Consider the following 25,809-nt stretch of genomic DNA (forward strand, 5'->3'; position numbering starts at 1 on the left):
GGATTCCTGCCTTTGAACTCTAGCCTCGGCTAACCCAATGGACAGATCTTCTGTGTAATTCCTTCTTACCTAATCCTTCAGTAGCACTCATTCTGGATACCACACAGCTGGCTCCTTCCATTTGCCAGCTCTCCGTTCTGTAGCCCTGAATAGTCACAGATCCTGCTGGACCCCATGGATGTTGTATGCGATCCACAGCTGTGCCTTCTCAGTCAGTCCTACAGCTGGAACAGCTCCTGCACTGCACACCCAGTGTCCTCCCGTGGTTCCAGGCCTGGGTCTGGGCTCTTTCTGCTCTGCTTGCTCCATGCTACCAGGTAGCATTCCTTCCAGAGTAAACACCATGTGATCAGTAGTGGTCAGGCGGGAGGAATGAGACGTGAAGACTAACAGAGCAGGGTCTGACACGTGGTAAGAATTAGGGAGTAATTCTTTATTTAAGATGAAGAAACAGGACTATCTCTTCTCTTTGTTTTGGTAATTTTCTAGTTTTCAAATGTGTCCATAAGAATAGTCTATAATGTGATTTGAATCCTCTGTCCCAGTCATTACCTTTCTGCCTGGGATGGCAATTCAGAGATGCTCATAAAGATTTAAGACAAGCATGTTTCTGATAGAGCTATTTATGATAGTGAAGAGAAAATGTCAGTACGAAAATGTGCACCAGCGGGAGGAAGAGGGAATATAAATTATTAAATGCTCAATGATGAAATAACATGTTATAAAATATGTAAGGATAAGAAAAAACATAATAGATTAATAAGTAAAAAGAGCAGAAATTCAAAATGGGATGTGCTACCTAATCCTATGTTAAAAAGATTCACATTTATATTTGCATAGGAAATAGACAAATGGTATATAGCAAAATATTTACCATGCTGGGTTTCAGAGTAATTTTATTTTCCTCCTTTATACTTGTTTGTATTTCCCAAATTTTCTGTAATAAGCATGTATTATTTTCTAATCAGAGAATAATGTTAAGAAGTATGATAAGAAGCATGGTTTCTGCTTTGGACATGGTCTAAACTACTATGTTGACACCCTAAGATGACTATTCCTTGTCCTTTCTTTGCAATTGAGGATCTCAGGTTTCATAATGGGTTTCTTTCTTTGTCTTGCTCTGTTAATCACAAAAAAATTTAACAAAATTACTAACAATTACCATACAGAACAAAATATGGAGGGTTCTGGAAATGTTTATCAGGAGATGCATATTATATAATTGCAGGAGCAATATTAATCATTTTGAAATTTCATGGCTATTTTCTTTAAAAAAACCCCACCTGTGGGGGCCAGTCCTGGTGGCCTAGTGGTTGGGTTCAGCACGCTCCACTTTCACTGCCTAGGGTTCAGTTCCTGGGTATGCACCTACACTGCTCTGTTAGTGGCCATGCTGTGCTGGTGGCCCACATACTAAAAAATATAGGAAGATTGGCACTGATGTCTGCTCAGGGCAAATCTTCCCCAGCAAAAACCAAAACAAAACAAAACCCACCTGTGAATGAAGTTTTGGAATAATACATCCATTTGGATTATTTTTTCAAGCCCAGAAAAGTCTTTGAGGAATAGACAAAAAATTACGAATGATTAACTTTGAAAAAATCTAAAGTTGTTGAAAACTGGTTTTTACGAAGTCCAGAACTGGAGCTTGTTAAGCAGATCCTGCCTGGAAAGGGAAGAAAACAATTGTCAAGCGCAGGCTGCTTTTGTCCGCTTCCTCCAAACAGCACATAGGCCCATTTGGTGCCCAGCGCAGCAATGGCTCGTCTCCAGCTCCCAGGACCAATCCAGGACTTCCAGTTGAGCCCGACTTTCTGGGGGTCAGCATCAGGTCACTCTGTGACAAATCTCCCTTTGAGGCTGTGCACCACATTGGGGCCCTGCCCCTGAGTTCTGTTCTGCTAACCTCCCTTGAACCTAATTTCCCAGGGAACTTGGTCTGTCCCGGGAACTAGAGGCAGATTCCAGCCTTCTTGCCTCGTGGCCAACTTTCCTGGTGCCGACTCCAGTCCTTTCAATCACAGACTCTTTCTTCTTTCTGTGTCCTGCCCTACTGCAAACTAGGAATTGGATGAGTACATGAATGAATAAAAATGATGGATGAATGGAGTTATTTGAACTGCAAGCTCTTACAGCTATAATCTTTGGACACAGTGATATTGAACTGCCTTGGACAGAAGCTACAGGAGCATCTGTCTTGTCAGGCCTCAGTAGGCAAACTAGCATGACTCTCCCCTCTTCCTGCCCAACCCTCCCCCTATCACCCAAACACTATGCCTGCCAACTCCAATCCTGAGACATGTCATGAGTGGTCCCCCTAGTTAGCTCAAAGGGTTTGAGATTATGTCATTCAGTGACATAACAGCAGCCTTAGCAAGAGATGCCTATTTTACTAAGCTGATAAATGTGACCTGAGAATAAATAAAATCATTTGAATATGATGCATTGAGGAGACATAAATTATTTTCCTGCCATTTTACCAATATTCTGCCTTCCATATAGTCAGGGCGCCAAGCCCCCATGGATCAACCTGGCACTGAAGTATTCCTCGTGGAGAGGAGAAGGGAATGATTCTAGAATCCTCAGATAACCTTTCTGTTTCTATTCCTGCCTTGAAGAAGTTTAGAATCTGTAGTGTTGGAATTGCAGTCAGTGGAATTGGCAGCCTTGCGTCCATCCCTGTGGAAAGATGTACACTGAAATAAATACCTTTGGCACAATGACATGGCTTAGGTGGCATTTCAGAGCCAACAACCGGCATCTGAGCAATCTGCCATCTCATTGACATTCCACCACGTGCCTCAAAATTCTCCAGCAGCCCCGACTGAAAAATCTTGCAAGGCATGTACTTCAGGTAAATTCTAACCATAAGTTAGGCGCATTTGAGTGATTCCAGACCTTTAGATATTAATCACTTGGCAGGACATAGAGTCCAAGAGAAATGGTGTGTGATGACTTTAAAAAGATTGAAGCAGTGAATGGTTTGAAGGGGTTCCTGTAAATTACTTTACCCTTCCTTATTCTGGCTCTTAGTTTTTAAAATCAATGGAAATGTACCATATTTGGAGATTTTCCCTACAAGTGCAGTAGCAAAAGCGTAGCACGTAACCTGTGGCTTGACAAGATAGATTATAAATCGGACTTCCTATCTTCCTGGGAAGCAATTTGTTTCCTGAGTAATTGGCAACATCCTTCCCCTGTTCCCTGCAAAATGTCACTGTTGAGGTCGAATCCTCATGAAGCTGAACCAGCTGATCCTTCCCTCAGATTCCCTGTGAGAGAAGGGGAAGGCTGAGCCAGTAGAATTGTTATTTGCTTTGGGCAAGCAACACCCCTAGATGCAAAGAGTTAAAAGCCTGTTTTAGCATCTTCAGAATGAAGTTTTGGAAATACATATAGAACAAACTCAAGATGTATCCAAACTATGGGTCTGGTGGATTTATGTTAAAAGGAAATCTGGAATATTTTAGGTGTACTACCAAGTAGACTTTTCACTGAATTATGGGTTTTATGTGAACTCTGTAAAATAAAATCACTTTCAACTTTTTAAAACTTAGCTTTATCTATATGGCTTATTATTCAGTTAAAATACTGTTTAAGATGATTTGTAGATGCATATGTTTATAAAAATCTCTGAAATTATTAAAGCCTCAGAGTGGTTCATAATGATGAAGAAAGATTACAATTAGAAAAAAGATGGGGCTGGCCCCATGGCCTAGTGCTTAAATTTGGTGTTCTCTGTGTTGGCAGCCCAGGTTTGTGGGTTCGGATCCTGGGAGTGGACATACACCACTCATCAGCCATGCTGTGGCAGTGACTCACATATAAAGTAGAGGAAGATTGGCAATAGATGTTAGCTTAGGGCTAATCTTCCTCAGCAAAAAAAAGAAAGAAAGAAAAATGATTACAGTTAGAAAAAAATCACAAGTATTTTGATCCCAAACCAATCCTATAATTTTTAAATCAGTACTTATAGTTTAACAAAGATGGGGGAATGAGACTCTTCATACATTGCTGGTGGGGATATAAGTTGCTATCAACTTTCTGAAGAATATTGGGATGATATATCAAAAGGCTTAAAAAGAGTATGTCCTTTGGACCAATAATTCTACTTTGCCAAATTTATTCTAGGGCTATGGATATACATACAAAGATTTATATACAATGGTTGTTCATTGCAGCATCATTCATAATGATAAACAATTGGAAACAACATAAATGTCTAACGATTCAGTATTATTTGAACATATTATTATACATTCATACCATGGAACACCAAGCAGCCGTGAGAATAATTTTTGAAGCATGTTTAGTTAATGAAAAAAATTCAGGGGAAGAACGAGGAACTAAATACATAAATATTTATTATAAAAGTAGCACAACGCTGGAAACAAATACCCATCAATAACGGACTGGGAAAGAAATTGTGGGGCATCTGCAATGGAAAACTGTGCAGTGTCAAAAAGAAAAAGTGTGTAATATGGACCCATCCCTGAGACACATTGTCAGTAGAAAAGCAAATGACAGAACAGGTTATATAGCATGCAACCATTTTTCTAACTAAATGATATATATGTACTTCATACACACACACACACGCATAGATATTTCTGGAAGTCTGCCAAAAACCTAGTAACACTGGTTGCTTCTGGGGAGGTGAGGGGTGGCTTGGCAGTTGCAGGAAGACTTGCTCCATGTGTATAATTTTGTTCTATTTAAGCATTTTTCCATAGGCCTGTACAACTTAAAAAATAAATAAATGCCAGCATGTACACTATGATTTTAATCTGTAAATAATTTCATATCTATCTATTTGAATAGAAAAGACTCAAAACCAAACTACAAAATGTAAACAAGAGTTATGTTTGGGTGGTAGGACTGTAGATAGTGTTCATTTTCTTCTATGTGTTTTCCTGCACTTTTGGAGCCTGCCCCCCTCCACCCCCACTCCCAACCCTGGACAATCAACATTGATAAAAATTTTAAGAATATAATGAGGGGAAATAAAAAAAATATCTAAAGGTACCATGGGACAGTGGGTTGGGGAAGAGGCTAGCTTGGTGATCCTTGAGCCTTGTACCTACCAGCCCTGTGACAGGCAGGACTGGCCTTCCTTCCCAGCTGGAGAAGGCAATTACGGCTGCATTATCCACCACTGGCTGAGGCCTGCACGTATGTAATTAGTTTTATTACTCTCACTCAGTTGTTCTCACTCTTGGCTGCACATTGGAATACCTGGAGGCATGAAAAAATACTAAAACTATACCAAGCCCCATCCCAGCCAATTAAATTCAAGTATTTGGGGTGAGACTCCAGCATCCAGCATGATTTCAGGCCTCCCCAGGTGATTCTGCTGTGCAGCCCAGGGTCAAAACCATGCTCTAACCTGGGGCTTTGCTCTGGTCGAAAATGCAAACACTCCTGCAGGGGTGCTGAGATTTATTATCCTGGGTTCCGGTCTTCCTGAGAACAGGTGAAAGGTTAAATGAAACATTGATCCTTCCCAAAGAGACGAGGACAAATTCTGAGACCAGGAAAGCGGGAGGCCAAATATAATTTCCTCCAGCACGCGTTCAGTTTTAAGGAAAGGGGCGTCTGGAATAGACAATTGAGAGTGAGAAAACCCAAGGGCTAGTTCTGCTTTGCCTCTTACAGGCTGCAGACCCTGGATCAATTTCTAGACCCTCTAGGTATGACCCTGCTGTAACATGTGCCCATTGGATTAGCTCAGGTTTTGAAAACAGCATGCGGGAAGAGGAAGAAGTGTGGGGATTCCGTGTCACTCCACCCTAATCAGTGCATCTGTCCCTTAGCCCTTTTATAGCTTGGCTTTCCAGTACACTTTATGTAAAAGGAATGATCCCTGGATTTAAAACAAACTCCCTGGGTCCCAGGGCTTTTTAGGTTTTTTCATTCTACAGTCTTTGCTTCTTAATGTCAGCAAAATAGTGAGCCTAACATATGTAATATTTTCTGCATTTTTCTCATCATTTTTGGGGTTTGAGTTTCCTGATAGCATGTGTTTCGGGGGAGGCTGTGGAAGCTTCTATTGCTTCCATTTGGACAATCAATGGCTTTTCAACCCAGTTCTTTTGTTCCAGTTCCACAGGCAGAAACCATGTACATTTTTAAGTTGTAAAGAGCCGATGATCCTCCTCAGCTCCTTCCTCCCCTAGAGGGACAAATTCTCCACTTGTATGCCGACTCACATACAACCTCTATACCAGGGCCAGGACAGGGCGTGGCAACGCGGCATATGCCTTGGGTACAAAATTGAAGAGAGCACCAAAAATCTCAGTAATCAAGATAAATCATATTTTAAGGTAATATTTTAAAAAAATAATGAAAATCCATGAAGAACAAATTATACAAATTTTAAATATGGGGCTGGCCCCATGGCCGAGTGGTTAAGTTCGTGCACCTTGCTTCGGTGGCCCAGGGTTTCACCGGTTTGAATCCTGGGCGCAGACATGGCACGGCTCATCAGGCCATGCTGAGGCGGCATCCCACATGCCACAACTGGAAGGACCCACAACTATGTACTGGGTGACTTTGGGAGAAAAAGGAAAAACAAAATCTTTTAAAAAAAAGAAAATTTGATTTCTAAAAAAAAATATTTTTAAATAAAGGGAGAATTACTAATAGTTCTGTGCCAAGCCATACTGGAGCCTCAGGCAAAAAAATTGCCTCACTCACCTCACCCTGTCCTGGGCCCCATTCCACATTGTCCAAAGCACCCCAAATCTGGCTCTTAAGAATTTGTATAAGGATAGAAAGATGGAAGTACATTGATGAATTTGGAAGGAGTCTTTGGAAATTTTTGTGGCTCACATAGATTTTGGTAGGCCTAAGAGATAGGAAAGGAAAGAAAAAATAAAACAAACAAGATACCTTTATATCTAATTTTGTGGTCAAGAAGAGAAGTTTTATATTCTTATCTAAAATTCAAAAGCTATTAGCTTTCTTACATCTTGATAAAATTTAGAATGGAAGATTGAAAAATTTACAAGGATAGTAACTGATTGAAAGGTTAATATTAAGACCAGTTCAATCACTTAGAAGACAACACCACAGACAATTTAATTACTTATGTATTTTTCATCAACATGTGCTGTTTTTCTTTAATTTATCACATGTTGAGCAATTAACAAGTTTGACTATATATTATGTCATGATCTCCAATATATAACATGCACATTACTGGAAATGACTTTGTGTCAGAAATATCAACTTTCCTATAAAGTTGATTTAGGTGGAATTAATACATGTTTCCATCTTGGTTTTGAATAAAAATGTTGCATCCCAATCCTAGTGATGGGAAATTTTCCTTGGTGAACTCATCTGAGGCAAGATTTTGAAGCACGGGGCCAAAGAATGTTTTACAGAGGGAGCCAAGCTTTGGCGGGCACCGTCTGGCTAAGAAAAAACAAAAGCAGATTGCATGTGGCCAATACGTTGCCTCTTTGATTGGAGTATCTCTTTTTCAGCCATTCAACAAATGTTTATTAAGCATCTACTACAACCTGGGCACTATTCTAGGTACTGGATTCAGGAGTGAACAAAACAGACAAGAATCCCTGCCCTTATTAAGCTTTACATGAGAAATCATCAAACGGACATGAGTATAATGTGATAAGTGATTCTTTGATTTATAAACATGGAAACAAAGAATGGGGGGAAAATCAATTGCTGGATCAACTACCTGATTAATTCCTAAATCCAAACCCCATCCTGCTAACTGCCTTTGAGGGCCCACCTGGCATGCCCATGGGTACGGTGTTACCAAACTGGAAATACAAACTGGTCCAGGTTATACAGCAATGAGGAGTGAACCAGGTGGTGGGAATGGTTGCCCTCTGGGAGTATAGGCCTGCGATTTGTCAGATCTTGACTAGGAACTGAAATCCAGATTTTGTGCAAATCTCTTGATGTTTAGGTTCTGGAGGCTAATTCAAAATTTTCAGTAGCACTGTTGAGCTAAAAAGAACACTTCTTCAGTCCAAAGACTACCAGTTTGCACCCTGGGTCTTAGGTGGGATTCCAGCAAAGGCAGAGAGTCTCAGGGGACAGGTGGCTCAGCCCGTAGTAATGGCAGGGAGGAAGTAAACTCCTATACCAGCTAAGTCATCCTTGATCCTTTGGGTGCCAGAAGGATCATGATTTAGGGTGACCTGAGATCTCACTTTCTGATTTTAGTACATAGTCATTCATTTGCTCGTTCATTCATTCATTCATCAAACATTAATAAACGCCTTCTCTGGCTGAAACACTAGTCTACTCAGCTTAAAAATAGCTCCCATCTGGCCAACTTTTTAGGGACTTCCAGTCTGATGGGACTTCGACGGCCTTTACACTGGGAGGTGCAATGCTTCCTGTGATAATGCTAACCTTGGATGCGCACAGAATAGGTACATTTGATGGGTCAGAGCATCACTTGGCTGCATTTCTGGAGAGATGTCACTGAGGGACTCTGCCTTATCTCGAATATGTTTGGTGGCTTTGCAGCGTGGGTATTTTCTCTTTCAGAAGAAGGGATTCTGTTTCATGCCTGGTTTTTCATCTGCAACATTTTGACCCTAAAATCCTCTTTCAACTAACAATCATAGTCTTTCGTCTATGAAAACTGTCCTCTAGGTGGCGCCATTTGCAGCTCTCTGAGTCTCCCTGGGCCTGCTTGCCTGACTTCCCCACCAGCAAGGCAACTTTGTTCCTTGGCCTGACAGCTGTGCCAGGAAGCTCTGCACAGAGCAGCTCATTCCCAGCTCTTGTAGGATCTGCAGTGCTTCAGGCTGACTTCTAATTGGTCTTTCAGGTGACCCCCTACTCCTTCAGGTTGCTTTGGAGGGATAACTGTTCCTTCTCCTGAACTCCTCGAGCCGTCCATTCTCTATACTGTGTGTTAGCAGCGAGTGCTTCTCATTTCACATTGTTGTTTATTCTTTTATGCATGTGAACTGTCTGCCCAAATAGACTATTAAGCCTTTAAGGGCTTTGTATGCCTCAAACACCTGGCATAGTGCACTGCCTGGGACAGGCAGTCTGTGAGCATGTGTGCTGTGGATATAGGTTCTGGTGTCTTTTGTTTATTCATCACTCACTGAGCATCTGTTCTGGCCTAGGCACTCTTTTGGGTGCCCTGAAAACAGTTATGAAAAACAAGGTCCTTGCTCTCAAGCGGCTCCTAATCTCACGAGAGAGAGAGGAAGGGAGGGAGAGAGAAATTGACAATTACACTGGCGCAGTGCATGCTGTGAGCAGCCATGCTAAGTGACTCCGGGAACAGAAGTGCAGGCTTTTCCGTCTCCACAAGCAACTTGTACAAGAGGGTGGCCTTTCCACTCTTTAACTCGAGGATCACTCTTAGAGACTCAACTATGCCTTTTGCTGCTTTTCTTTTCCAGTACCTAAAGGACAGGGTGATAGGATCATGAGGGCATCTGTCTCAGGATACCACAGAAGAGGTGACAGTCTTTCCATTTTCCTCTAGTGTTCATGCTTCTAGTATTTTGTGGTTTGTTTTTCAGCTATCTAGTAATTGCCCTTGAATTCTCAAAAGGGTCTGTCATCTCACTGTCTGGGGGGCATACGGAATTAATGATGCACTGTTTAGTGGCGGAGATACATATTTATTGAATACCTTTTCATCTTTAAGATACATCCCAATGTTCCCTTTCCTGTGAAGTCTTATCCAGTTCTCCTGAACAGAATGAATTATTCCTTCCTTTTTACACCTCTGTATTGTTACTTTTATCTCAACTTTCATACAAATTGCTTCCATTTTACTATAGCAGTGCAAGCCTCATAATGACTTAAGACCATAAGCCTCTTGAGGGCAAGAACCATATTGTCTTCATCTTAGTAACCCTCTTTTGCCTTAGTTATTTACACATAGTAGGCAGTGAATATTTGTTGATTTAATTAACTGGGACTTTGTCACATGATCCGTGTTTAGTTGCATAGAGTATTTGCTTCTAAAACATGGTTGACAAGTGCAGTAGTTTCCACGTAGATTTTGTTTGCTTGACTTAGGTTGTATATTTGCTTGGCAAATGCCTTCTAGATATGTATGCAAAGGTTTCTGGATGAATCTGGGCTCAGACTTGGAATTTTCTTTTTCTGTGTTCTTCTTGAAACCCACGCATGGCTTTATCGCTGTCAAGTATTGATTTTCCCTACTTTTCCTTACTTCTTGATTTCTTCTCAACACTCGAAGGAACATCCTCCTATTGATTTGTCTTATCCATTCAAATAGCTAAGTTCCAAGGAATGTCCCTGATGCTGGGGATACACTGGTGACAGAAGAGACATTGATTGTATCTACAATCTATTGAAACAGTTCAATTCCTTTCATCAAAAAATAGGTCAATTCAGTTAAAATGGATTACCTGAGTGCTTGATGGCACCATTTGAGAGACATTTTCAAAAATCTCAGAGGACCCTTTCCTCCCAGGAAACCAGACTCTTGAAGCTTTCTGATTGTCATTTGATTTTCTCATGTTTTCTATCTCTCTGAAACTCATGTATATACATATTTTAGAGGATGCAAACTTATAATTGTTTTTCCCCTGAAGCCATCTAAAATTTCTCCATATTGAATTTCAATCTTTAATTTCATTGGTCATTTAATTTTAAATTTTGACTTCACAGCAAGTCTAGTGGCTTTTCCTAGGCGTGGACAGAAAGGGGGTGATGTTTGTCTTCTCTGTTCTCTCTCGGCCAAGGTGAAATTTGATTATTTTCTAGACCAAATATCCTTTTAAAAAGGGAGCCTAAAATATAGATCTTATGTCTTGATGACTTGTTTTATCTAAATCCTGGCTTAGAGACAGAGTTTTGTGTGTGTGTGTGTGAAGGGTTAGAGGTAATGGCAAATGAAAGAAGATAGTCACACACCTGTCACCCAGGAACCCTGTGTGCATTCTTGACCTGTGACATAGGACAATCATGACTTGACTTTACACTCCGGATCAGCAGGTTGCACCAGAGACATCTCAGAGAAAACAGAAAATGTGTAAAAGGGATTCCCTTCTTAACATATAATTTACTCTCAAGATCTCAGTTTCCATTAAGGTGGAAAGCAATATGAGTTTCACCTCTTGTAACTATTAGATCAAACAAAACCTGAATGAGCAAGGAGATTTTTCTGGCCATGTATCACTCGTACATCACAACAAAACAAGCAAACAACAGTTTTAAGTAAACTGCCTCAATCCGAAGCGGAAAAACAAAATACTAGAATGAAATCTTGCTGGGGTGATCTCGGTTTTCCCATTTTTCTATTTTGTTTTTTCCTTTTCTTTTATTCCACATTATTTTGCATTTTCCCAGAAGTCATCCATAATTCAATCTCGGTCTAGAAGGGTCCATTCGATTACTTGGCTGCTAAACATCGTGCACCTTTTCAAAAACAAGAGGAGAGCTTTTAAAAACCAAAGCAAAACAAAAACACCGTCAATGACATGAAAAGTTGGAAGCTCTCAGGAGGCTCTTGGAAACCTGGGCAGCTTCATTTTTCTGCCCAGGATTTCGATTTCTCTCTCCAGTAACTTTGTGGTCAGTTTTGCCTCTTCGTCTCCCCCACCCCTCGGGCAACCAGTGACAATTCCTTTGCCCCAGTCGCACTTCACGAGGGTATCTTATTTTCCACGACTGAACTGGGGTCAGAGGGGCCGCGACAGACTTTCGAACCGCAGGGCGCTTTGGAAATAGGCTCGGGAGGCAATCCTGCAGCGGCTGCGGGCGGCCCCGCGGGGGCACCGGGCAGGGGGGCGCGACGCCAGGTGGGGCAGGGGCGCGCGGGGCCGAGGCCCGCGACTTCGCGGAGGGCCGGGCTGGTGGGCCGCGAGGCAGGCCGAGGCCGCCATATTCCTGCTCACCACGCCCGGGCGGCCGCCGGCAGCAGCAGGTTGGCGGCGGCCCCGCTCGCGGCAGTGGCCGCCGGCTCGCGCTGCGCCGCGGCGGCCCGACCCCCGCCCCGTCGCCGCCGGGGGCGGCCGTGACCGCTGCGCCCGCGGGCCCGGCGAGGGCGCGGGAGGCACCCCCAGCCCGAGGGCCGGCCGCGGCGGGGAGCAGCGCGGGCGAGGCGGGAGGCACCCGGGGAGGCGCGCGGCGGCGGCGGCGGCGAGCCCAGGAAAGCCTCCCAGGAGGGGCGGGCGGCCCCGCCTCCCCGCTCCCTCCTCCGCGCCCACTCCCTCCCCCTCCTCCTCCTCCCGCCGCCGCCGCCGCCGCCGCCTCCCTCCCGGATCTGTGCTCCAGTTGAGAGAAAGAAGAAAATGTGTGTGTGTGGCGAGGGGGAGGGCGCGCGCTGAGCCGCGCTGCGCGCCTGGCAGTCGGGCCGGGTGGGCGCCGGGCGGAGGCGGGGGCGGGGGCGGAGAGCGCGCGGGGCGGTGGGCGCGGGCAGGGCCGAGAGCGCCCGAGCCAGCCGTGCCAGGCGGCGGCCAGCAGCCGTCGGCGGCCGCTCTCTGCGGGGACGCCCCGGTGGATGTGCTCTCGCCGCCGGGCGCAGGGCGTAGGGGAGCCTCGGCGGCGGCGGCGGCGGCGGCGCGGGGGGCGAGGCGGGCCGCCCGTTCCCGGGGAAGGAGGCGCGGGCGTCTGAGCGAGGCCGGGCGCCGCGGCCTTCCCTCGCGCCCCCCGAGCCAGCGCCCGCGGCCGCCTCCCGCGCCCGCCTCGCGCCTCCCGCGGCCCGAGCAGCCCGCTCCCGCCGGTCCCCCGGCCCCCCCGGTGGCCCCGGCCCTGGCCGCGGCCTCCGCGGCCGTCCCCCGAGCTCGTCCCGGACGCGCGCCCGGGCGGCGGGGCTCGGCGGCCGCCACTGCCTCGGGGGAGCGAGGGCGGGAGGGTGTGTGTGCGCGCGTGTGAGCAGGGGTGCCGGCGGGCTGCAGCGGAGGCACTTTGGAAGAATGACTCTGGAGTCCATCATGGCGTGCTGCCTGAGCGAGGAGGCCAAGGAAGCCCGGCGGATCAACGACGAGATCGAGCGGCAGCTCCGCAGGGACAAGCGGGACGCCCGCCGGGAGCTCAAGCTGCTGCTGCTCGGTGAGTGCGGCCCGGGGCCGGCCGCCGCGGGCCCTCCCGCCGGGCCGTGGCAACCTCCGCCCGCCACCCTCGGTCCCCCAGGGCAACTGCCCTCCGCGGCCCTCGCCCCTACCCTCCCGGGGCGCGCCCCCAGCCGATACCCGCACCGGCGCGGGCGCGCGCGCGCGTGTACACACACACACACACACACACACACACACACACACACACACGGGTCGGGTTGGCCTTGCCCCGCGCCTCGGCGTGTGCCTTTCGGTGTCGCGGAGGGCTGTGCGTTCGGGGTGCGCGTTTATGTGCTGTGCATCTGCTAAATGGCAAATCATTTCGGGGGCGAGGCGCGCGGTGGGAAGGTGGGCAGAGGGCTTGAACTTCCACTGTGGCGGCCGCAGCGCCCGGCGGGGTGGTGGAGTGGGGAGCTGTGTGTGTGTGGCCCGAGGGTGGCGAGCGGAGCCAGGGTACGTTGGGGGATGGCGTGCGGTGGGGTGGCCTGTGTGCATTCGTTGTCAGTGCTTTCTGGGGTCAGGAGGGAATGGTGGAATGGTGGGCACACTCGCGGCTGGATTCTCCAAGGAGTGATGATGAGGGAGCCGAGTGGTTGGCCCTCCAAAGAAAGGAGGCTTATGTATTCGGGGGGCGGGGAGGCAAGCCCGAAGGTGTCACACAAGTGCTGTTCTCTAGCCACCAGACCACCGAAAGGAGGGACTCAGAAGAGTTTCTTGACCAGTGGATGGTGACAGGCGTGTTTCTCGTCTGCACCATTCCTTCCAGATAAAGATGAGCGATAGGGGAGCGTTGTGTTGTGTGTTGACAGCCACGGGTATCTTTTGTTTAATGAGGCAACCCAGATGTAGGCCTGAATTCACAATAGTTACTCCTGAAAACCAGTGCAGCCTCTCATGTACTCTCATGGAGACAAATAGAAACCTTTTGTTTAAAACGGACAACATTTTAATATCTTTGGAATCTGGGTTAGGAGGAAAACGGGAAGTGTACAGCAAAAATTTCCCTTTTATCTCTAAAAAAACCAACCCCTTATTCTGCCTTAACACCAAGTTAGCAAGAAAATGCCATTTCTCAAGTAGGAATTCGATTGATTATGATCTCTGAGAGAGTGTTCAGAATCAAGATCAGGGTTCACAAACAAGCCAGTGTGACATAACTCTGAGCTATTGTGGTAGGAAGAGCAAACAGCTTTGCAGTAACAGGCCTGAAAAATGTCTACACTTGTGTTCTGGATATTTGTGTGTGTAATAAATACGTTCCTCAGACATTTCTGTAAGAAAAGGGTATTGTGTTGTCAGGATTTGAGAAGCCTGTATTTTCTTTCTTATCTTGAGCGTTCCATCTCCTGGTTCAAGGAACCAATTGCCTTTGGGACTGAACTGCTTATGAACTGGATCATTTATAAGAAGGAACAAAATACAGTGATCACGAATAGTTATAAATGGTTAATTCACATGCCATGCTCTGTGTCTTCATTTTGACCAGATTCAGTAAATGTGCACATGTTTATAAAGAGCAGAAGGCAAAATGCTGGATAAAGAAGTAGGCTTTAGGGAGTGAAGCCAGGGGAGGGGAAAACTGCCATTGGAAAATGAAGATCTTTTTATTTTTAATTTTTATTTTCATTTTGGGCTGCTTCTAATGGCTAAAAACGTGTAGTTGAATGTTTTCTGAATGCTCAAGATTGAGAAGTAGAAAGGGCAAGAGAAATGTATAGAGTGTGTAAGTGCACAATTAAGGGGAAAAGCATGTGTTTTAGAGAGACTTAAGAACAGTTTCTGTTTTTCTTTGGCCCTGTTCACAGTCTTATTTGTTTCTGTTTTCTGTTTTGCTGGGAATAGGATATTTGAGGTCTCCCTAGCCAACTCTATTGCCTGCAATGTGACAGCTCTGGGTTCCAAGCAGCTGTGAGTTACAGCCCTGGGGTCTTTGTCAGTCTGAGGGCCCAGGTTTGAATGTCTGGGAGGAGGACTTTTGCGGAAATAGACATATATGGTTGCTTAACTACCTATTGTGTATTTAAATCACATACTGTGCTTTGAAAAATGAGCTTGGAGATAATTTTATGAGGAAAAAAATTAAAGTCAATCAGTTTTACTGCTAAAGCGGTGGTAGTTGGGGAGCTTTGTTTTTCTCTTATTAGATTTCACTAGGGTTTAATACAGCTCTGCCCCAACCCCCAAATATGGCCTGTTAGAAGTGGTAAGAAAAGATGGCGTTAATTTAGCACCTACATTCATTAGTAACACTTAAAATTTATGTAGCTTTCTGTTAGAAACCTGATCCCTAGACATCATGTAAGAATTGCTACAGCTTCGTGTTCTGGGTATGTTGCTTTTGTAACAAAGCTCCTGCAATATCGACACTATCTATGTAGTAGATGCTGTATGCTAATAGTAGATTTGTGTGTGTGCATGAGCATGTGATTGCGTGATTTCTTGAGTCCAGGAGGGAAATGCTGGTTGATTGGAGGCAGGGAAGGTGTTGGCGAGGGGTTGGAGGAACTCCTGATGTGCTCCTTTGATGAGTGCCCTGACTCTTCTGGTTCCTTCATTCATTGAAACCATGCCTGTCCAAAGGAGGTCACAGGATGTCTCCTTTCACAGTTGAAAGTTTTACCACTATTTTTAACTACTTTCTTTAAATTGAGGAATCACCTTAATATTGAAATGAAATTCAGTATGGAATTCTTATCCAAGTAGATTTTAGTTCAAAGCATGACGCCATTTTAATGGAAATGGATTTATCTGGCAGGGATAAAAGTGTGGACCCTTGTGTTTGTTCACATAATTATTTAATTTTATATATTGATAATATGGAGAAATTAGAAAGGGCAAATAGTAGTTACCTGCTTAGATGAAAGTATGGCAGTAAAATTTGGATCGTTTTGATACATATCCAGCAATGTGTTCCATATTCCACAGTACTTATATATTTTAATTTTTATTCTTTTTTTAAAAAAGAACCCAGACACCTTCCCCCTTAAATTCTGAATTCTTTTCTTGTCGTCTTTAACTTATTCATCTCTGAATTTATTTTTTTAGTGTTTATTTCTTTTGATACCACAAAGAAAACTTTGTACTCTACATGTATGCAAGAGAATATGTTAACTTGGTTGATGTTTTTGTATACTTCTCAGTTGTAAAGTACATTATGTTTTCTTTAAATAATTAATATTCATTAATATTAATTAAATATTTCTATTGGTGCTACATGGACCACACTGTTTAATATTAATATGTGTTTAAATCTGTATAAAACAAGTGGTTTTGAATGTCTGCTTCCAGTCACAGGGACTCATCCTGAAATCTTTTTCAGTTCCTTGAAGATACATGTCTTCCCAATTAACCTGTTTTTATTTTGCATGTTTTTGAAATCTTTACTCTTCAGATTTTAATTGTCAAATAGGAAGATTTAGCAAACCTTGTTTATTGATTAGATTCCACCTATTGAAAACAGGCAAAGTTGAGGCCAATCTTAGATGGAAGAATGTATGTTCTTGATCTTCTAACTGAATTAGATATGTGATGATAGATTTTCTTCCTCTTTTAGACTGGCAGCTTACGAGGGTGGGGATTGTGTCTGTGTCGTTCACTATGAAATCCCAGCAGGTCCTAGCATAACGCCTAACTCGTAGAAGGCTCTCAATAAATATTTGTTGAGTAAGTTTATGACCCTTCTGGTAGCAATTGGGACCTTAAAATAATGAATAGAGACATGGAAATAGGTAATGTTTGTAATCTGTGGCAGATAAAATCATGATCTTCTTTAAAAAACTGTATGTAACTCTTGGAGCGGGTTGAATACAAATGCCTTCCAGGGTCGGAAGTGTTGCTGTAAGATGTTAGATCACATATTGAACCAGTGGGTTACAGTTCTGCGCTGCGTGCATTTGGGAATGATAATAGTCATGCTTAAAGTATGAAAGTTTAAAGGAAAAAAAAAAGAAACCATTCCATATCTTGATTACTTTTTATCCTCTAGAAGCTCGTTTAACTCTGTCATCTTTTGCCATAAGCGTTTCTCCATGATATACTCCCTCAGAGGGGATTTTAAAATTCTCTAGAGCACAGGTGGTAACAGATTTTTATGATTTCCCTATGTGATTACATGAGGACAACCACAATGATTAAAGATAGAATTTTAGGAATTGCAGATAGAACATTTTCAATTTGAGAGGCATACATTACTGAAAACTGTACAGTTACAGAGCAAGAAGGGACCTGGAACGCTGGGAATGCTCTGGCATATTTAGACTGTATGGAGAGTTCATTCACACAGGTCTGGATAAAAGTACCTGCCCCTCTACCCCTCCTAGAGTTCACTGCAGGAAGAATGGGGATGCTGCTTGCCTGAATTAACCGTGAGGTTACTGGCTGTCTAGGATGGCTGCTCAGAACCACAGAATGGGGGCATCTCTCTAAGCAGCCCTAATAACAACAGCTCCCTGGAAATACCAAAATATGGTGTTTATGAAGCTGCTTTAAGACCAACCAGTTTTATTTTTGCTACTCTTAGCTTCCAAGTGTTGATTATGTTTCTAAATGTCAAGATTTATTTGAGTGCATTTCCTCTTTTTTTTGAAATGAAGTACTTCTAGTTTATATCTGAAGAGTAAAGTGGAGCATCCCTCATAATAATTAAAAACTGTAGTTCTGAATATATAACAGAGACTTCAGAGTAAGATTTTTGCATTGAACCGTGTAGGTTCATTGTCTAGGTCTGCCATATAACTGTCAATCCTGTATTTACATGTCATTTCTTCATATGGGAACTTGGCTTCTATGAAAACCCTACTGAATAGTAAAATTATCCTGTGATATCTATTCAAATCTTTTTAGGTAAGTTTAGAAAGGAGAACAAGAAGAGTAATTTAGTAGCCATTTTGTTTATTAGAAATAGATTTGATAGCCTCTTTTTCATAAGAAAAACCAAAACAGAACCCCCGCTATGCTTTATAGGAGATGGCTTATGTTCACTTTTCAGAGATGCCTATTAAATATAGTTATGATTTTTATTACAGATGAATTTTTAAGGACCTGAAACAGCTTTTGCAGTTATGAGACTGCGTGCTATGCTAAACTTAGCAGGAAAAAAGGAACAGATTTTTCTTCATGATCCAGACAAACTTATGCTTGAAAAGAAATGAACAGGATTTTCCAAGGATGATTCTGATTCCAGCCTTCATGTTAATTTTTCTTTAAGGAGAGGTTATTAGTTCTGTTGCATATTAGTGGAAATGTTGATTGGGTGCTGTAGAGGGAAAATAGGGAGCTGAAAGGGAAGAGAGAGAAGCCATTTTAAGAAGGTTAGGATTGCTTTCTCCCTGAGAAGGTGGAGAGACTCTGTTTCCTCCAGACTCTATGTTTTGGGTTAAGGGAAATACAAGTATTTGTAGCGACAAATAAAGTCTAGTTTCCTGGTTGAAGGGGGAGGGTGGTGACGTTTTTAAAAGGAAACTTTTATAATGGCTTTTAAGCAATGTTAAAATCTCTGCAGAATTAGTCTTAGGGAAGTGTGAAATAGCAATAGAAGGTAGAATGTGTGATTGTTGGTAATTAAATCTGTGGCAGTAACTGGACTACAGTAAACAGTGAATGTTTTCTCTTGTTCTACCGAATGGAGTAACATTAAAGAAAGAGCTGTTCTCAGACCCAAACATGATTTTGTGCGAACAGCTGTTACTAATAAAATTATAGGAAGCCGTTCGACGATCAGCTTTGATTTGTTAATGTTACTGATACGTAAAAATCTGTCTTGATTTCTCATCTAACATGTAATAAAAAGAAAAAAGGACCTAAACATGCTGTCGGAAATGAGTTCATAAATCCTAGGTGGTCATGAATCTGAACTTTACGAACAAAAATAAACATCTGTATTGCGATACCGAGAACCAAAAGTTGAATTCGCTAAATAGCTCTGGGTTTGACCTTTATACCTAGCCATAATTTCTGAAATCAGTGCTGAGTATTTTGTTAAAAACCTTTGTGGCTCAATGTTAAGAGTAAAATTAGTATTATTTAAAAATAAAGTTAGGATGTTTCAAGTTCATTTACTCAACAAACACTTGCCAGTTATTGGAAAATAAACGTTACCTCCAAATTTTTTACCAGGCATACCTTAGGAAAGAATAGTTGCATAGAGAATGCCTATCGAATGAACAAATATTAAGCACCTACTGTGTGCAAAATAATGTGCTATGTGAGTCCCTCCTTATTTCTTATTTGCAGGCAGGAAAGACTACAAGCTCTTCACAGTTCTTGTTTCACAGTCAACGCCCTGGGGCTGACATGTCCTGTGTGTTATCCTGCCTGGCTTTGGCTTTTCTACTGGCTGTAAATACAAAGAAAAAGACAAAATCATCTGAAGGCCATTGTGGAAGCTTTCCGGGGATTACACAACTGGAGAAAGCAGATGATCTTGAGAATTTGAACTCCTGAGTTAGGTATATTATTTCCTTGGAGCGTATAATCTTTTTGCCTTAAACTATGAGAAACTGTGACCACTTGCTCTGTTTCTCTAAGTGGATTGGAAGCTCCATGAGGGCAAAGGTAGTGGCTGTTGTTTCTGTGTGTCTCAATGTAGCACAATTCCTTGCTCAATTTACAGTGATTCTGTTGTCAGTAACTGGGGCTGTGGGCATAGGGGGTTGGGAGTAGGATGGGTAGCTGGATTCCCGAAAGAAAGGAGAGCAATTGAAGGAAGGGAATTTAAACTTCTTGCTTTCTTCTAAAGGGTGCCATCCATTTGCCACTCCTCTTTGCTCTTCTGTGGACCACCTGGGGCACAGTAAAAGGAATTCTGTTTTAAGGACGCAGTAGTCTTTGTCTCCTTTCCTGCTTCTCATTCATTCTTCAGCGAGAGTGATTCGGTTGAACATTCTCATATTGTTTCAGGTTGAAAAGCCAATAGCAGTTTATCCAGCAGTTTGAATGAAAAACTGTCACATACACAAGTCATTTGGAATTTGGAAATTCCATGCACCTTTATTACAAGATTAATCTTGGATTGTGAGCAGTTTGACTACTTTAGAAACAAAGTACTTGTTTCAGGGAAGTGTATAATGGATTGTGGTGCAGTGGGGAAGAAGAATGTTATTAATGCCATTATATTTCTGAAACCCCACAGGAGGGAACAATAATTGATCCACAAATTAAAGAAAAAGCTAGAGTGAGACTTTTTGGCTCTGCTACAGGAAGTGAATAGTGATGTTTAGAAACATTCGTGTATATTTCTAAGAGAGAACCTCTCCTTTTTCCCTTTGGAGAAATGAAATTGTGAATTAATGATCTCTTCCCAGACTTTGACTTTTTTGATCACCATCACTTGCTAAGAAATTGAAATAGATTTTTTGTTTTGCTTCTTTTTTATGTTAAAAAAATTTTTTTTGTCTTTTTTATTTTACATTTCCTTTTGCTGGAGAGACAGCCAGGAGATTGGTGGCGTCTTCCCTGTATTTCCTGGTGACTGCAGCTGACTAGTTCTTTCTAGAGAGAGTTGCTTCCGTGTCTTACCCACCCATTATTCATTCATCCAGCTTGTATTTGCTGCAGGCCCCCCAAAAACCCCTTCCATGTGAATACCACCTACCTACTCACTCTCTCATCACAGCTCCCTTAGACAAGTGCTGGGAGGGGTTCCTTAGATTCTCTGGTGTGTGCATTTCTGTAAGATTTAGGGAACTTCCAAGTTGGTGCCTCCTTCAGCCATCATGTGGCTGTGAGCTGGTGCGAGGGGAAGTCGGGTACTATACTTTAAAAGAAAGACACTTGTGAATGTGCTTCTGGGAGATGATTAACTTTCTTTAGCAACACTTAGGTCTGCAAAACCAAGTATGTTGTTATTGAACAAAATGTGAAATTCTCCTTCCTTTTCCAGAGGGCAGAGACTTGAGATTGGTTCATGATCACCAGCAGAGACTTAGTGAGCCAGTGCTGGATAATCTCTCATGGGCTGCTGGATTTCAAAATAGGATGCAGCACATTTGCTAGAAGGGGAGAAAGTGCTGTCGGCCTGTCTTGAGCAACAGTGCATCTTCCTCATTTAATGATTTGAAGTCCCCATCTCGGTTACTTGAGGGCCTTAAAAGATCTCTTTCTAACTGCATTTCTCTCTAGATAGTTAGGGAAGGTGCCATTAGCAGTGGCCGTGGCTTTTGTTATGCCCAGTCAGTCTAAGTAGGTTTTTTGATTTATTTGTTTTTTTAAGGTAAAGGTGTCATGATATTTTCTTGCCGTGTGAGTTGATATTTTAGGCCCTGCACTCTTCAGAGCTCCTTCATTGTATGTTCTTTCTGCAGAAGGCAGATGCAGTTTTCCTCTTGTCCTAAAGAGCTGACCCATTTCCTGTGACTTGTTCTAATAATACAGGATGACTTTAATTCTTGTTCCTGGTTTGGCCTTAAAAGAATGCCAGGGTACGTGTTAAGCATTTAGCTCTCGAAATCTCATGATGTATTTTTGAAAATTGGTAAATCATGCAAAAACAATGGCAGACTGGCTTTGTGAAAGTTTATTCGGCTGGATAATGAAATACTCCTTATGGCTCTGCCTCTTGCTTTAGTCATGTGTATCTTTTCCAAAGCCTGTAACTGAAAGGCAGTCAGCTACTCCTGCCCTGCCTCTCTGAACTAACCTGAGGGTGTTTCGTTCCTTTGCTCCTTTACTGTTTCTATAGAAACTTGAAGAAGGAAGAGATTGGACCACATCAGAGGGCCGTTCAAAGGTTGAAACTTTCTCTGCTTTTGCTCTGCAGTTTTGGCAAGCTCGCCCCTGGACGAGGGGCCTCTCCAGGAGCGATGGGCTATCCCAGGAGGCATTGCCAGGTCTGGTGGACTCCTGGTGGCCCTCACTCTCTCTTCTTCCCCTTTGGAATAACTCCCAGCGCCCTGCAGGCAGCTCACAGTCCTGGGGAAGAGCCGTGAGGAGGGCTGGAGTGAGGAGGCATCAGCGAGCCGTCCCTCATGCGCCTGGCATGCTGCTGATAGTTTCACTGCCTTCACAAGGCATGGTATCAAAAGCCTCCTGTCATATCAGCGTGGGGCTTTTGCTTCCTGCAGGAAGGGCGATATCCTGGGAGGCGCAGAGGTGGAGCCTGAGAGGCAGTGTTCCAGGCTGCCCTGCTCAGGCCTGGGTGTTTTCTTAGATACCCTTAGGCAGCTACCTGTGACTCACTAATGCTACTGTTTTTTTTTTTCTTTGCTTCATTGGGCTTTAAGCAATGGTTTTCATTTGCTTACAGATAATCTCTGCTGCCCAAGCCCGTTTCTGCCTTTGCAGCGAGAACAGGTTGGCCGTTTGAGCCTGGGCCCTGGGCGTGCCCCAGACGCCTTGGCGGAGCTTGTCTGGGGCACTGTTTGTATTTGGAGTCAGCAGGTCCCTTTTCCAGACCTTCCAGGGAAGATTTAGAATTAACCCTTGGATAGACCGTTTGTGTTCATTTCCTCTTCCATTGCTGTGTCCATTTTTTTCCTTGGGGATTTCATTGAAACCAGAAGAGCAGGTAATGGTGGGCACATCCATAACATGATGTAAGGAATTCCATACTTTTTTGCTTTACAAGATATTTATATGTACCGATATATTAAAGTGGCCTTGGAACTGCCCTCAGTTGTCATGGGAATGATCGGAGAGACTTGAAGAAAGCAACTTCTTGTGTCCCTTGTCTGCATTCTAGAGAAAGCGCTCTAGGAGCAAAGAAGGAATAGCCAGACTCTCACCCTGGGTCTGGAGAAGCTCTGTTCCAGGAGCCCAGTTTCCCTGGAGGTGCCAGGCAGCTGTTTGGCATTCCTCACCTCGACTTTCCTCCTGGCCCATGGCCTTCTGCTTATTATCTTATCAGCTTCTGGCTCACCTACCTTGATCTCGGATTTGGAGTTAGACAGGTACAGGGAGCGGTCCTGCGAAGGAGAGTAATGGGGGATCTGGGGCTTGGCAGGGCAGAGGGTGTTGTTGCTGGTAGGGGTGGTGCAGCCGGGTCTTCGCTAGGCTCTGGAGCGAAGGAAAGGAGAGTGAAGGAGAGGTGCCCTGCGCGTTTGCTTGACGTCTTTGATCAGGAAGAGCCAGGCCAACGCGACTTCCTCTTGTCAGCAACCCTGCCCTACTGCATTTCTTCATTATTGTCACGTCTGCTGTGTCCTTCTTCTCCTAGATCGTGGGTTGAGAGATGAGCAAGTGTAGAAGTGTGGGTTGTATGGGAGTTTTTGTTGCATGCCCTCTCCTGTGCTTTTGACCCCGGGGGTGGTTAGGTAGACCAAGCTCAGACCTCATGTCACGCAGTGTCTTGAGAAGAACCATTCACATGTTAAGAAAATTTACATGGCTGCTCTCTGTTTTTTCCAGTCAGCTGTTTAAGGTGATAGAAAAGCATCTATTACTGTATTGAGAACTCTGCTAATCTGGTGATAGGTTAGTAGGATGTCTCTTGACAGATCCTTGTCCAGGAAATCTGCTTTTCCCTGGCTTGCTTTCCTACAATAGAGCATCTTTCACTCGCCCAAGGCAATAAGTATCTAAGTAGCATCATGAGATATTCTTGCCAAGTGGGTTCATGCTCAGATGGAGGCATGTAATATAGAAGTAACTTTGTAATTTTTAGCTGAGAAAGGCAGTTATCAATTGGATATGTTCTCTTACGAGCCGAGCCGTTCACATTCTGGGCTATCATATCCACGCCTGGGGAGTAGATTATTCAAGGCTATTTCCAATTATGACCAACATTCAAAATGAGCTGCGTTTGTCCATGATAGAATTGACGTAAGAGGATTTCTTGACTCACAATGTAGGCAAATAGGTTTTGAATAATTTGAATAATTTGTGAGCAGAACTAGGGAATGCTGAAACAAAAGATAGTTGCAATCAATCTCTATTTTTATTCCTAGTTACTTCTTAATGGGTAAGAAACGAATGAATTGCCATACTACTGGCTCCTCTTGGAGCCAAGCTTGGATCAGACATGGCTTCTGGGCATGGAAGGGCCTTGATGTGTTCAAGGACTTGAATGGGATGTCCTCTGAACATCCTAGTTTCTCCTATTATGTGTTGGGTCACTGTCGAAGATGTTATCCAAAGCACATTAGAAATAACTGAAAAATTTTAGACACATACCATCTCTTATAACGAGTCCCCCAAGTTTCCCATCTGCTGTGAGAGAAGATAACCTGTGTGTTGCTTGATCAGTTTCTGATAAACAATTTTTATTTCTCCATCCATGCAGTTCTTGGCAAAACATTGCATTTAGTGAAGGAAATCATAGGAGAAATGATTTCTTTAGGGGAAATCTTGACTCCACATATATTTTCACAAAAATCACCAGCTATGTCCTTTGAGAAACACCTTTTCTATAAGGCTTTCTGTTCCAGGTCATACTTACTGTAGGAACAGAGGTTCTTCTCTAGAGTTTTTCTAGTCGCTAGAGTCTATCTGTGAATTGCTACTCACATTACAGTGTTTTCTTTCCAGAATTAATTAATGCATTGTGCATCCTTAGTACTGAATCACTGGGTCACACAGTGATTTATTTTTTCTATTAAAAAATATTCTTCTTTTATATTAATATAATATATCTTCAAGCAGTATGCTACTGCCTGAATTTATATTGTATTCTCTTTTTGGAATGAAATAAAGGAGAGCGCTTGAGATATATATCCTCTGGTGGTATGGTTACTTTTTAAAATAGTAAAGTTTAATGGTGAGAAAAACTATTATATGTAATAGACAAAGTTTGAGTCAAGAAGTGTATATTTTCTTCCACGTAAGAATTTTCTTACATTCTTAAGAAATAAATTATATTGTTTTATGTTGGCCTTCAAAAGAATAACAGTCCATTCTATGTTAATAACACTTTTTATGTTTTGTTTTTCAGTGATTTTGAAATTTTACAAATAATGCAATATGTTTTTAGACAAAGGTTTTAAAATTTATTCATAAATTTATCCAAAATGTACCAATCTAGTATAAGAAACATGGGTTTTTTTTTTTTTTGAGGAAGATTAGCCCTGAGCTAACTGCTGCCAATCTTCCTCTTTTTGCTGAGGAAGACCGGCCCTGAGCTAACATCTGTGCCCATCTTCCTCTACTTTTTTATATGTGGGATGCCTACCACAGCATGGCTTGCCAGGCGGTGCCATGTCCGCACCTGGTATCCGAACTGGCAAACCCCAGGCCGCCGAAGTGGAACGTGTGCCCTTAACTGCTGCGCCACTGGGCCAGCCCCTGATTTTTTTTGTATGTTCTTTTCTAGTTTTATTTTTGTATCTTTCTTGCATAGGTGTAATCATACTGTACAATTTAACATTATGCTGTAAGCATTTTCTCTGTGGCTTTATACACTTCATGTTAAAATTTGGAATTGCTGTATAATTTTCTAGTAGAGGATATTTATTAATTTGTTTGCTTACTCCGTTTTTTTAAGGACATTCAGGCTTCTCCCAGTGTTTCAATTTGAAAATAATGCTGTGATGAAGTTCTTGGTGAAGATAGCATTTTTTTAAGCACATACTTCTGTTAGAATAGATTAATAGAAATGTTATTTCTAGGTCAGAGGATATGAAAAATTTTATTACTCGTGACTACACACGCCTAAAACATATTCTGAAATGATTGTATACAATTTGCAACATCATGAGCAATGTTATGAGAATATCAATAAGTTAGTAGGCAAAAAATGGTACGTAATTAAAAAAATTTCATGTATTTGATCACTAGTAAGAGTGATCATTTTCCCATATGTTTGTTCCTAGTTGAATTTCTTATTTTGTAAGTTGTCTCTTCATTT

General features: G+C 43.0%; 1 protein-coding gene across 1 annotated transcript in view; it reads left to right on the forward strand.

The window, feature by feature from the left end:
* Positions 1–12,896: 12,896 nt before the first annotated feature.
* GNAQ (G protein subunit alpha q) overlaps positions 12,897–25,809 on the forward strand; it is a 294,496-nt gene continuing 281,583 nt past the window's right edge. Inside the window, exon 1 of the mRNA XM_023627175.2 lies at positions 12,897–13,032. Coding sequence (XP_023482943.1) covers positions 12,897–13,032 — 136 coding nt within the window. The remainder of the gene's footprint in view (positions 13,033–25,809) is intronic.

This window comes from Equus caballus, chromosome 23 (genome assembly GCF_041296265.1).
Source record: "Equus caballus isolate H_3958 breed thoroughbred chromosome 23, TB-T2T, whole genome shotgun sequence".
Classification (NCBI taxonomy): domain Eukaryota; kingdom Metazoa; phylum Chordata; class Mammalia; order Perissodactyla; family Equidae; genus Equus; species Equus caballus.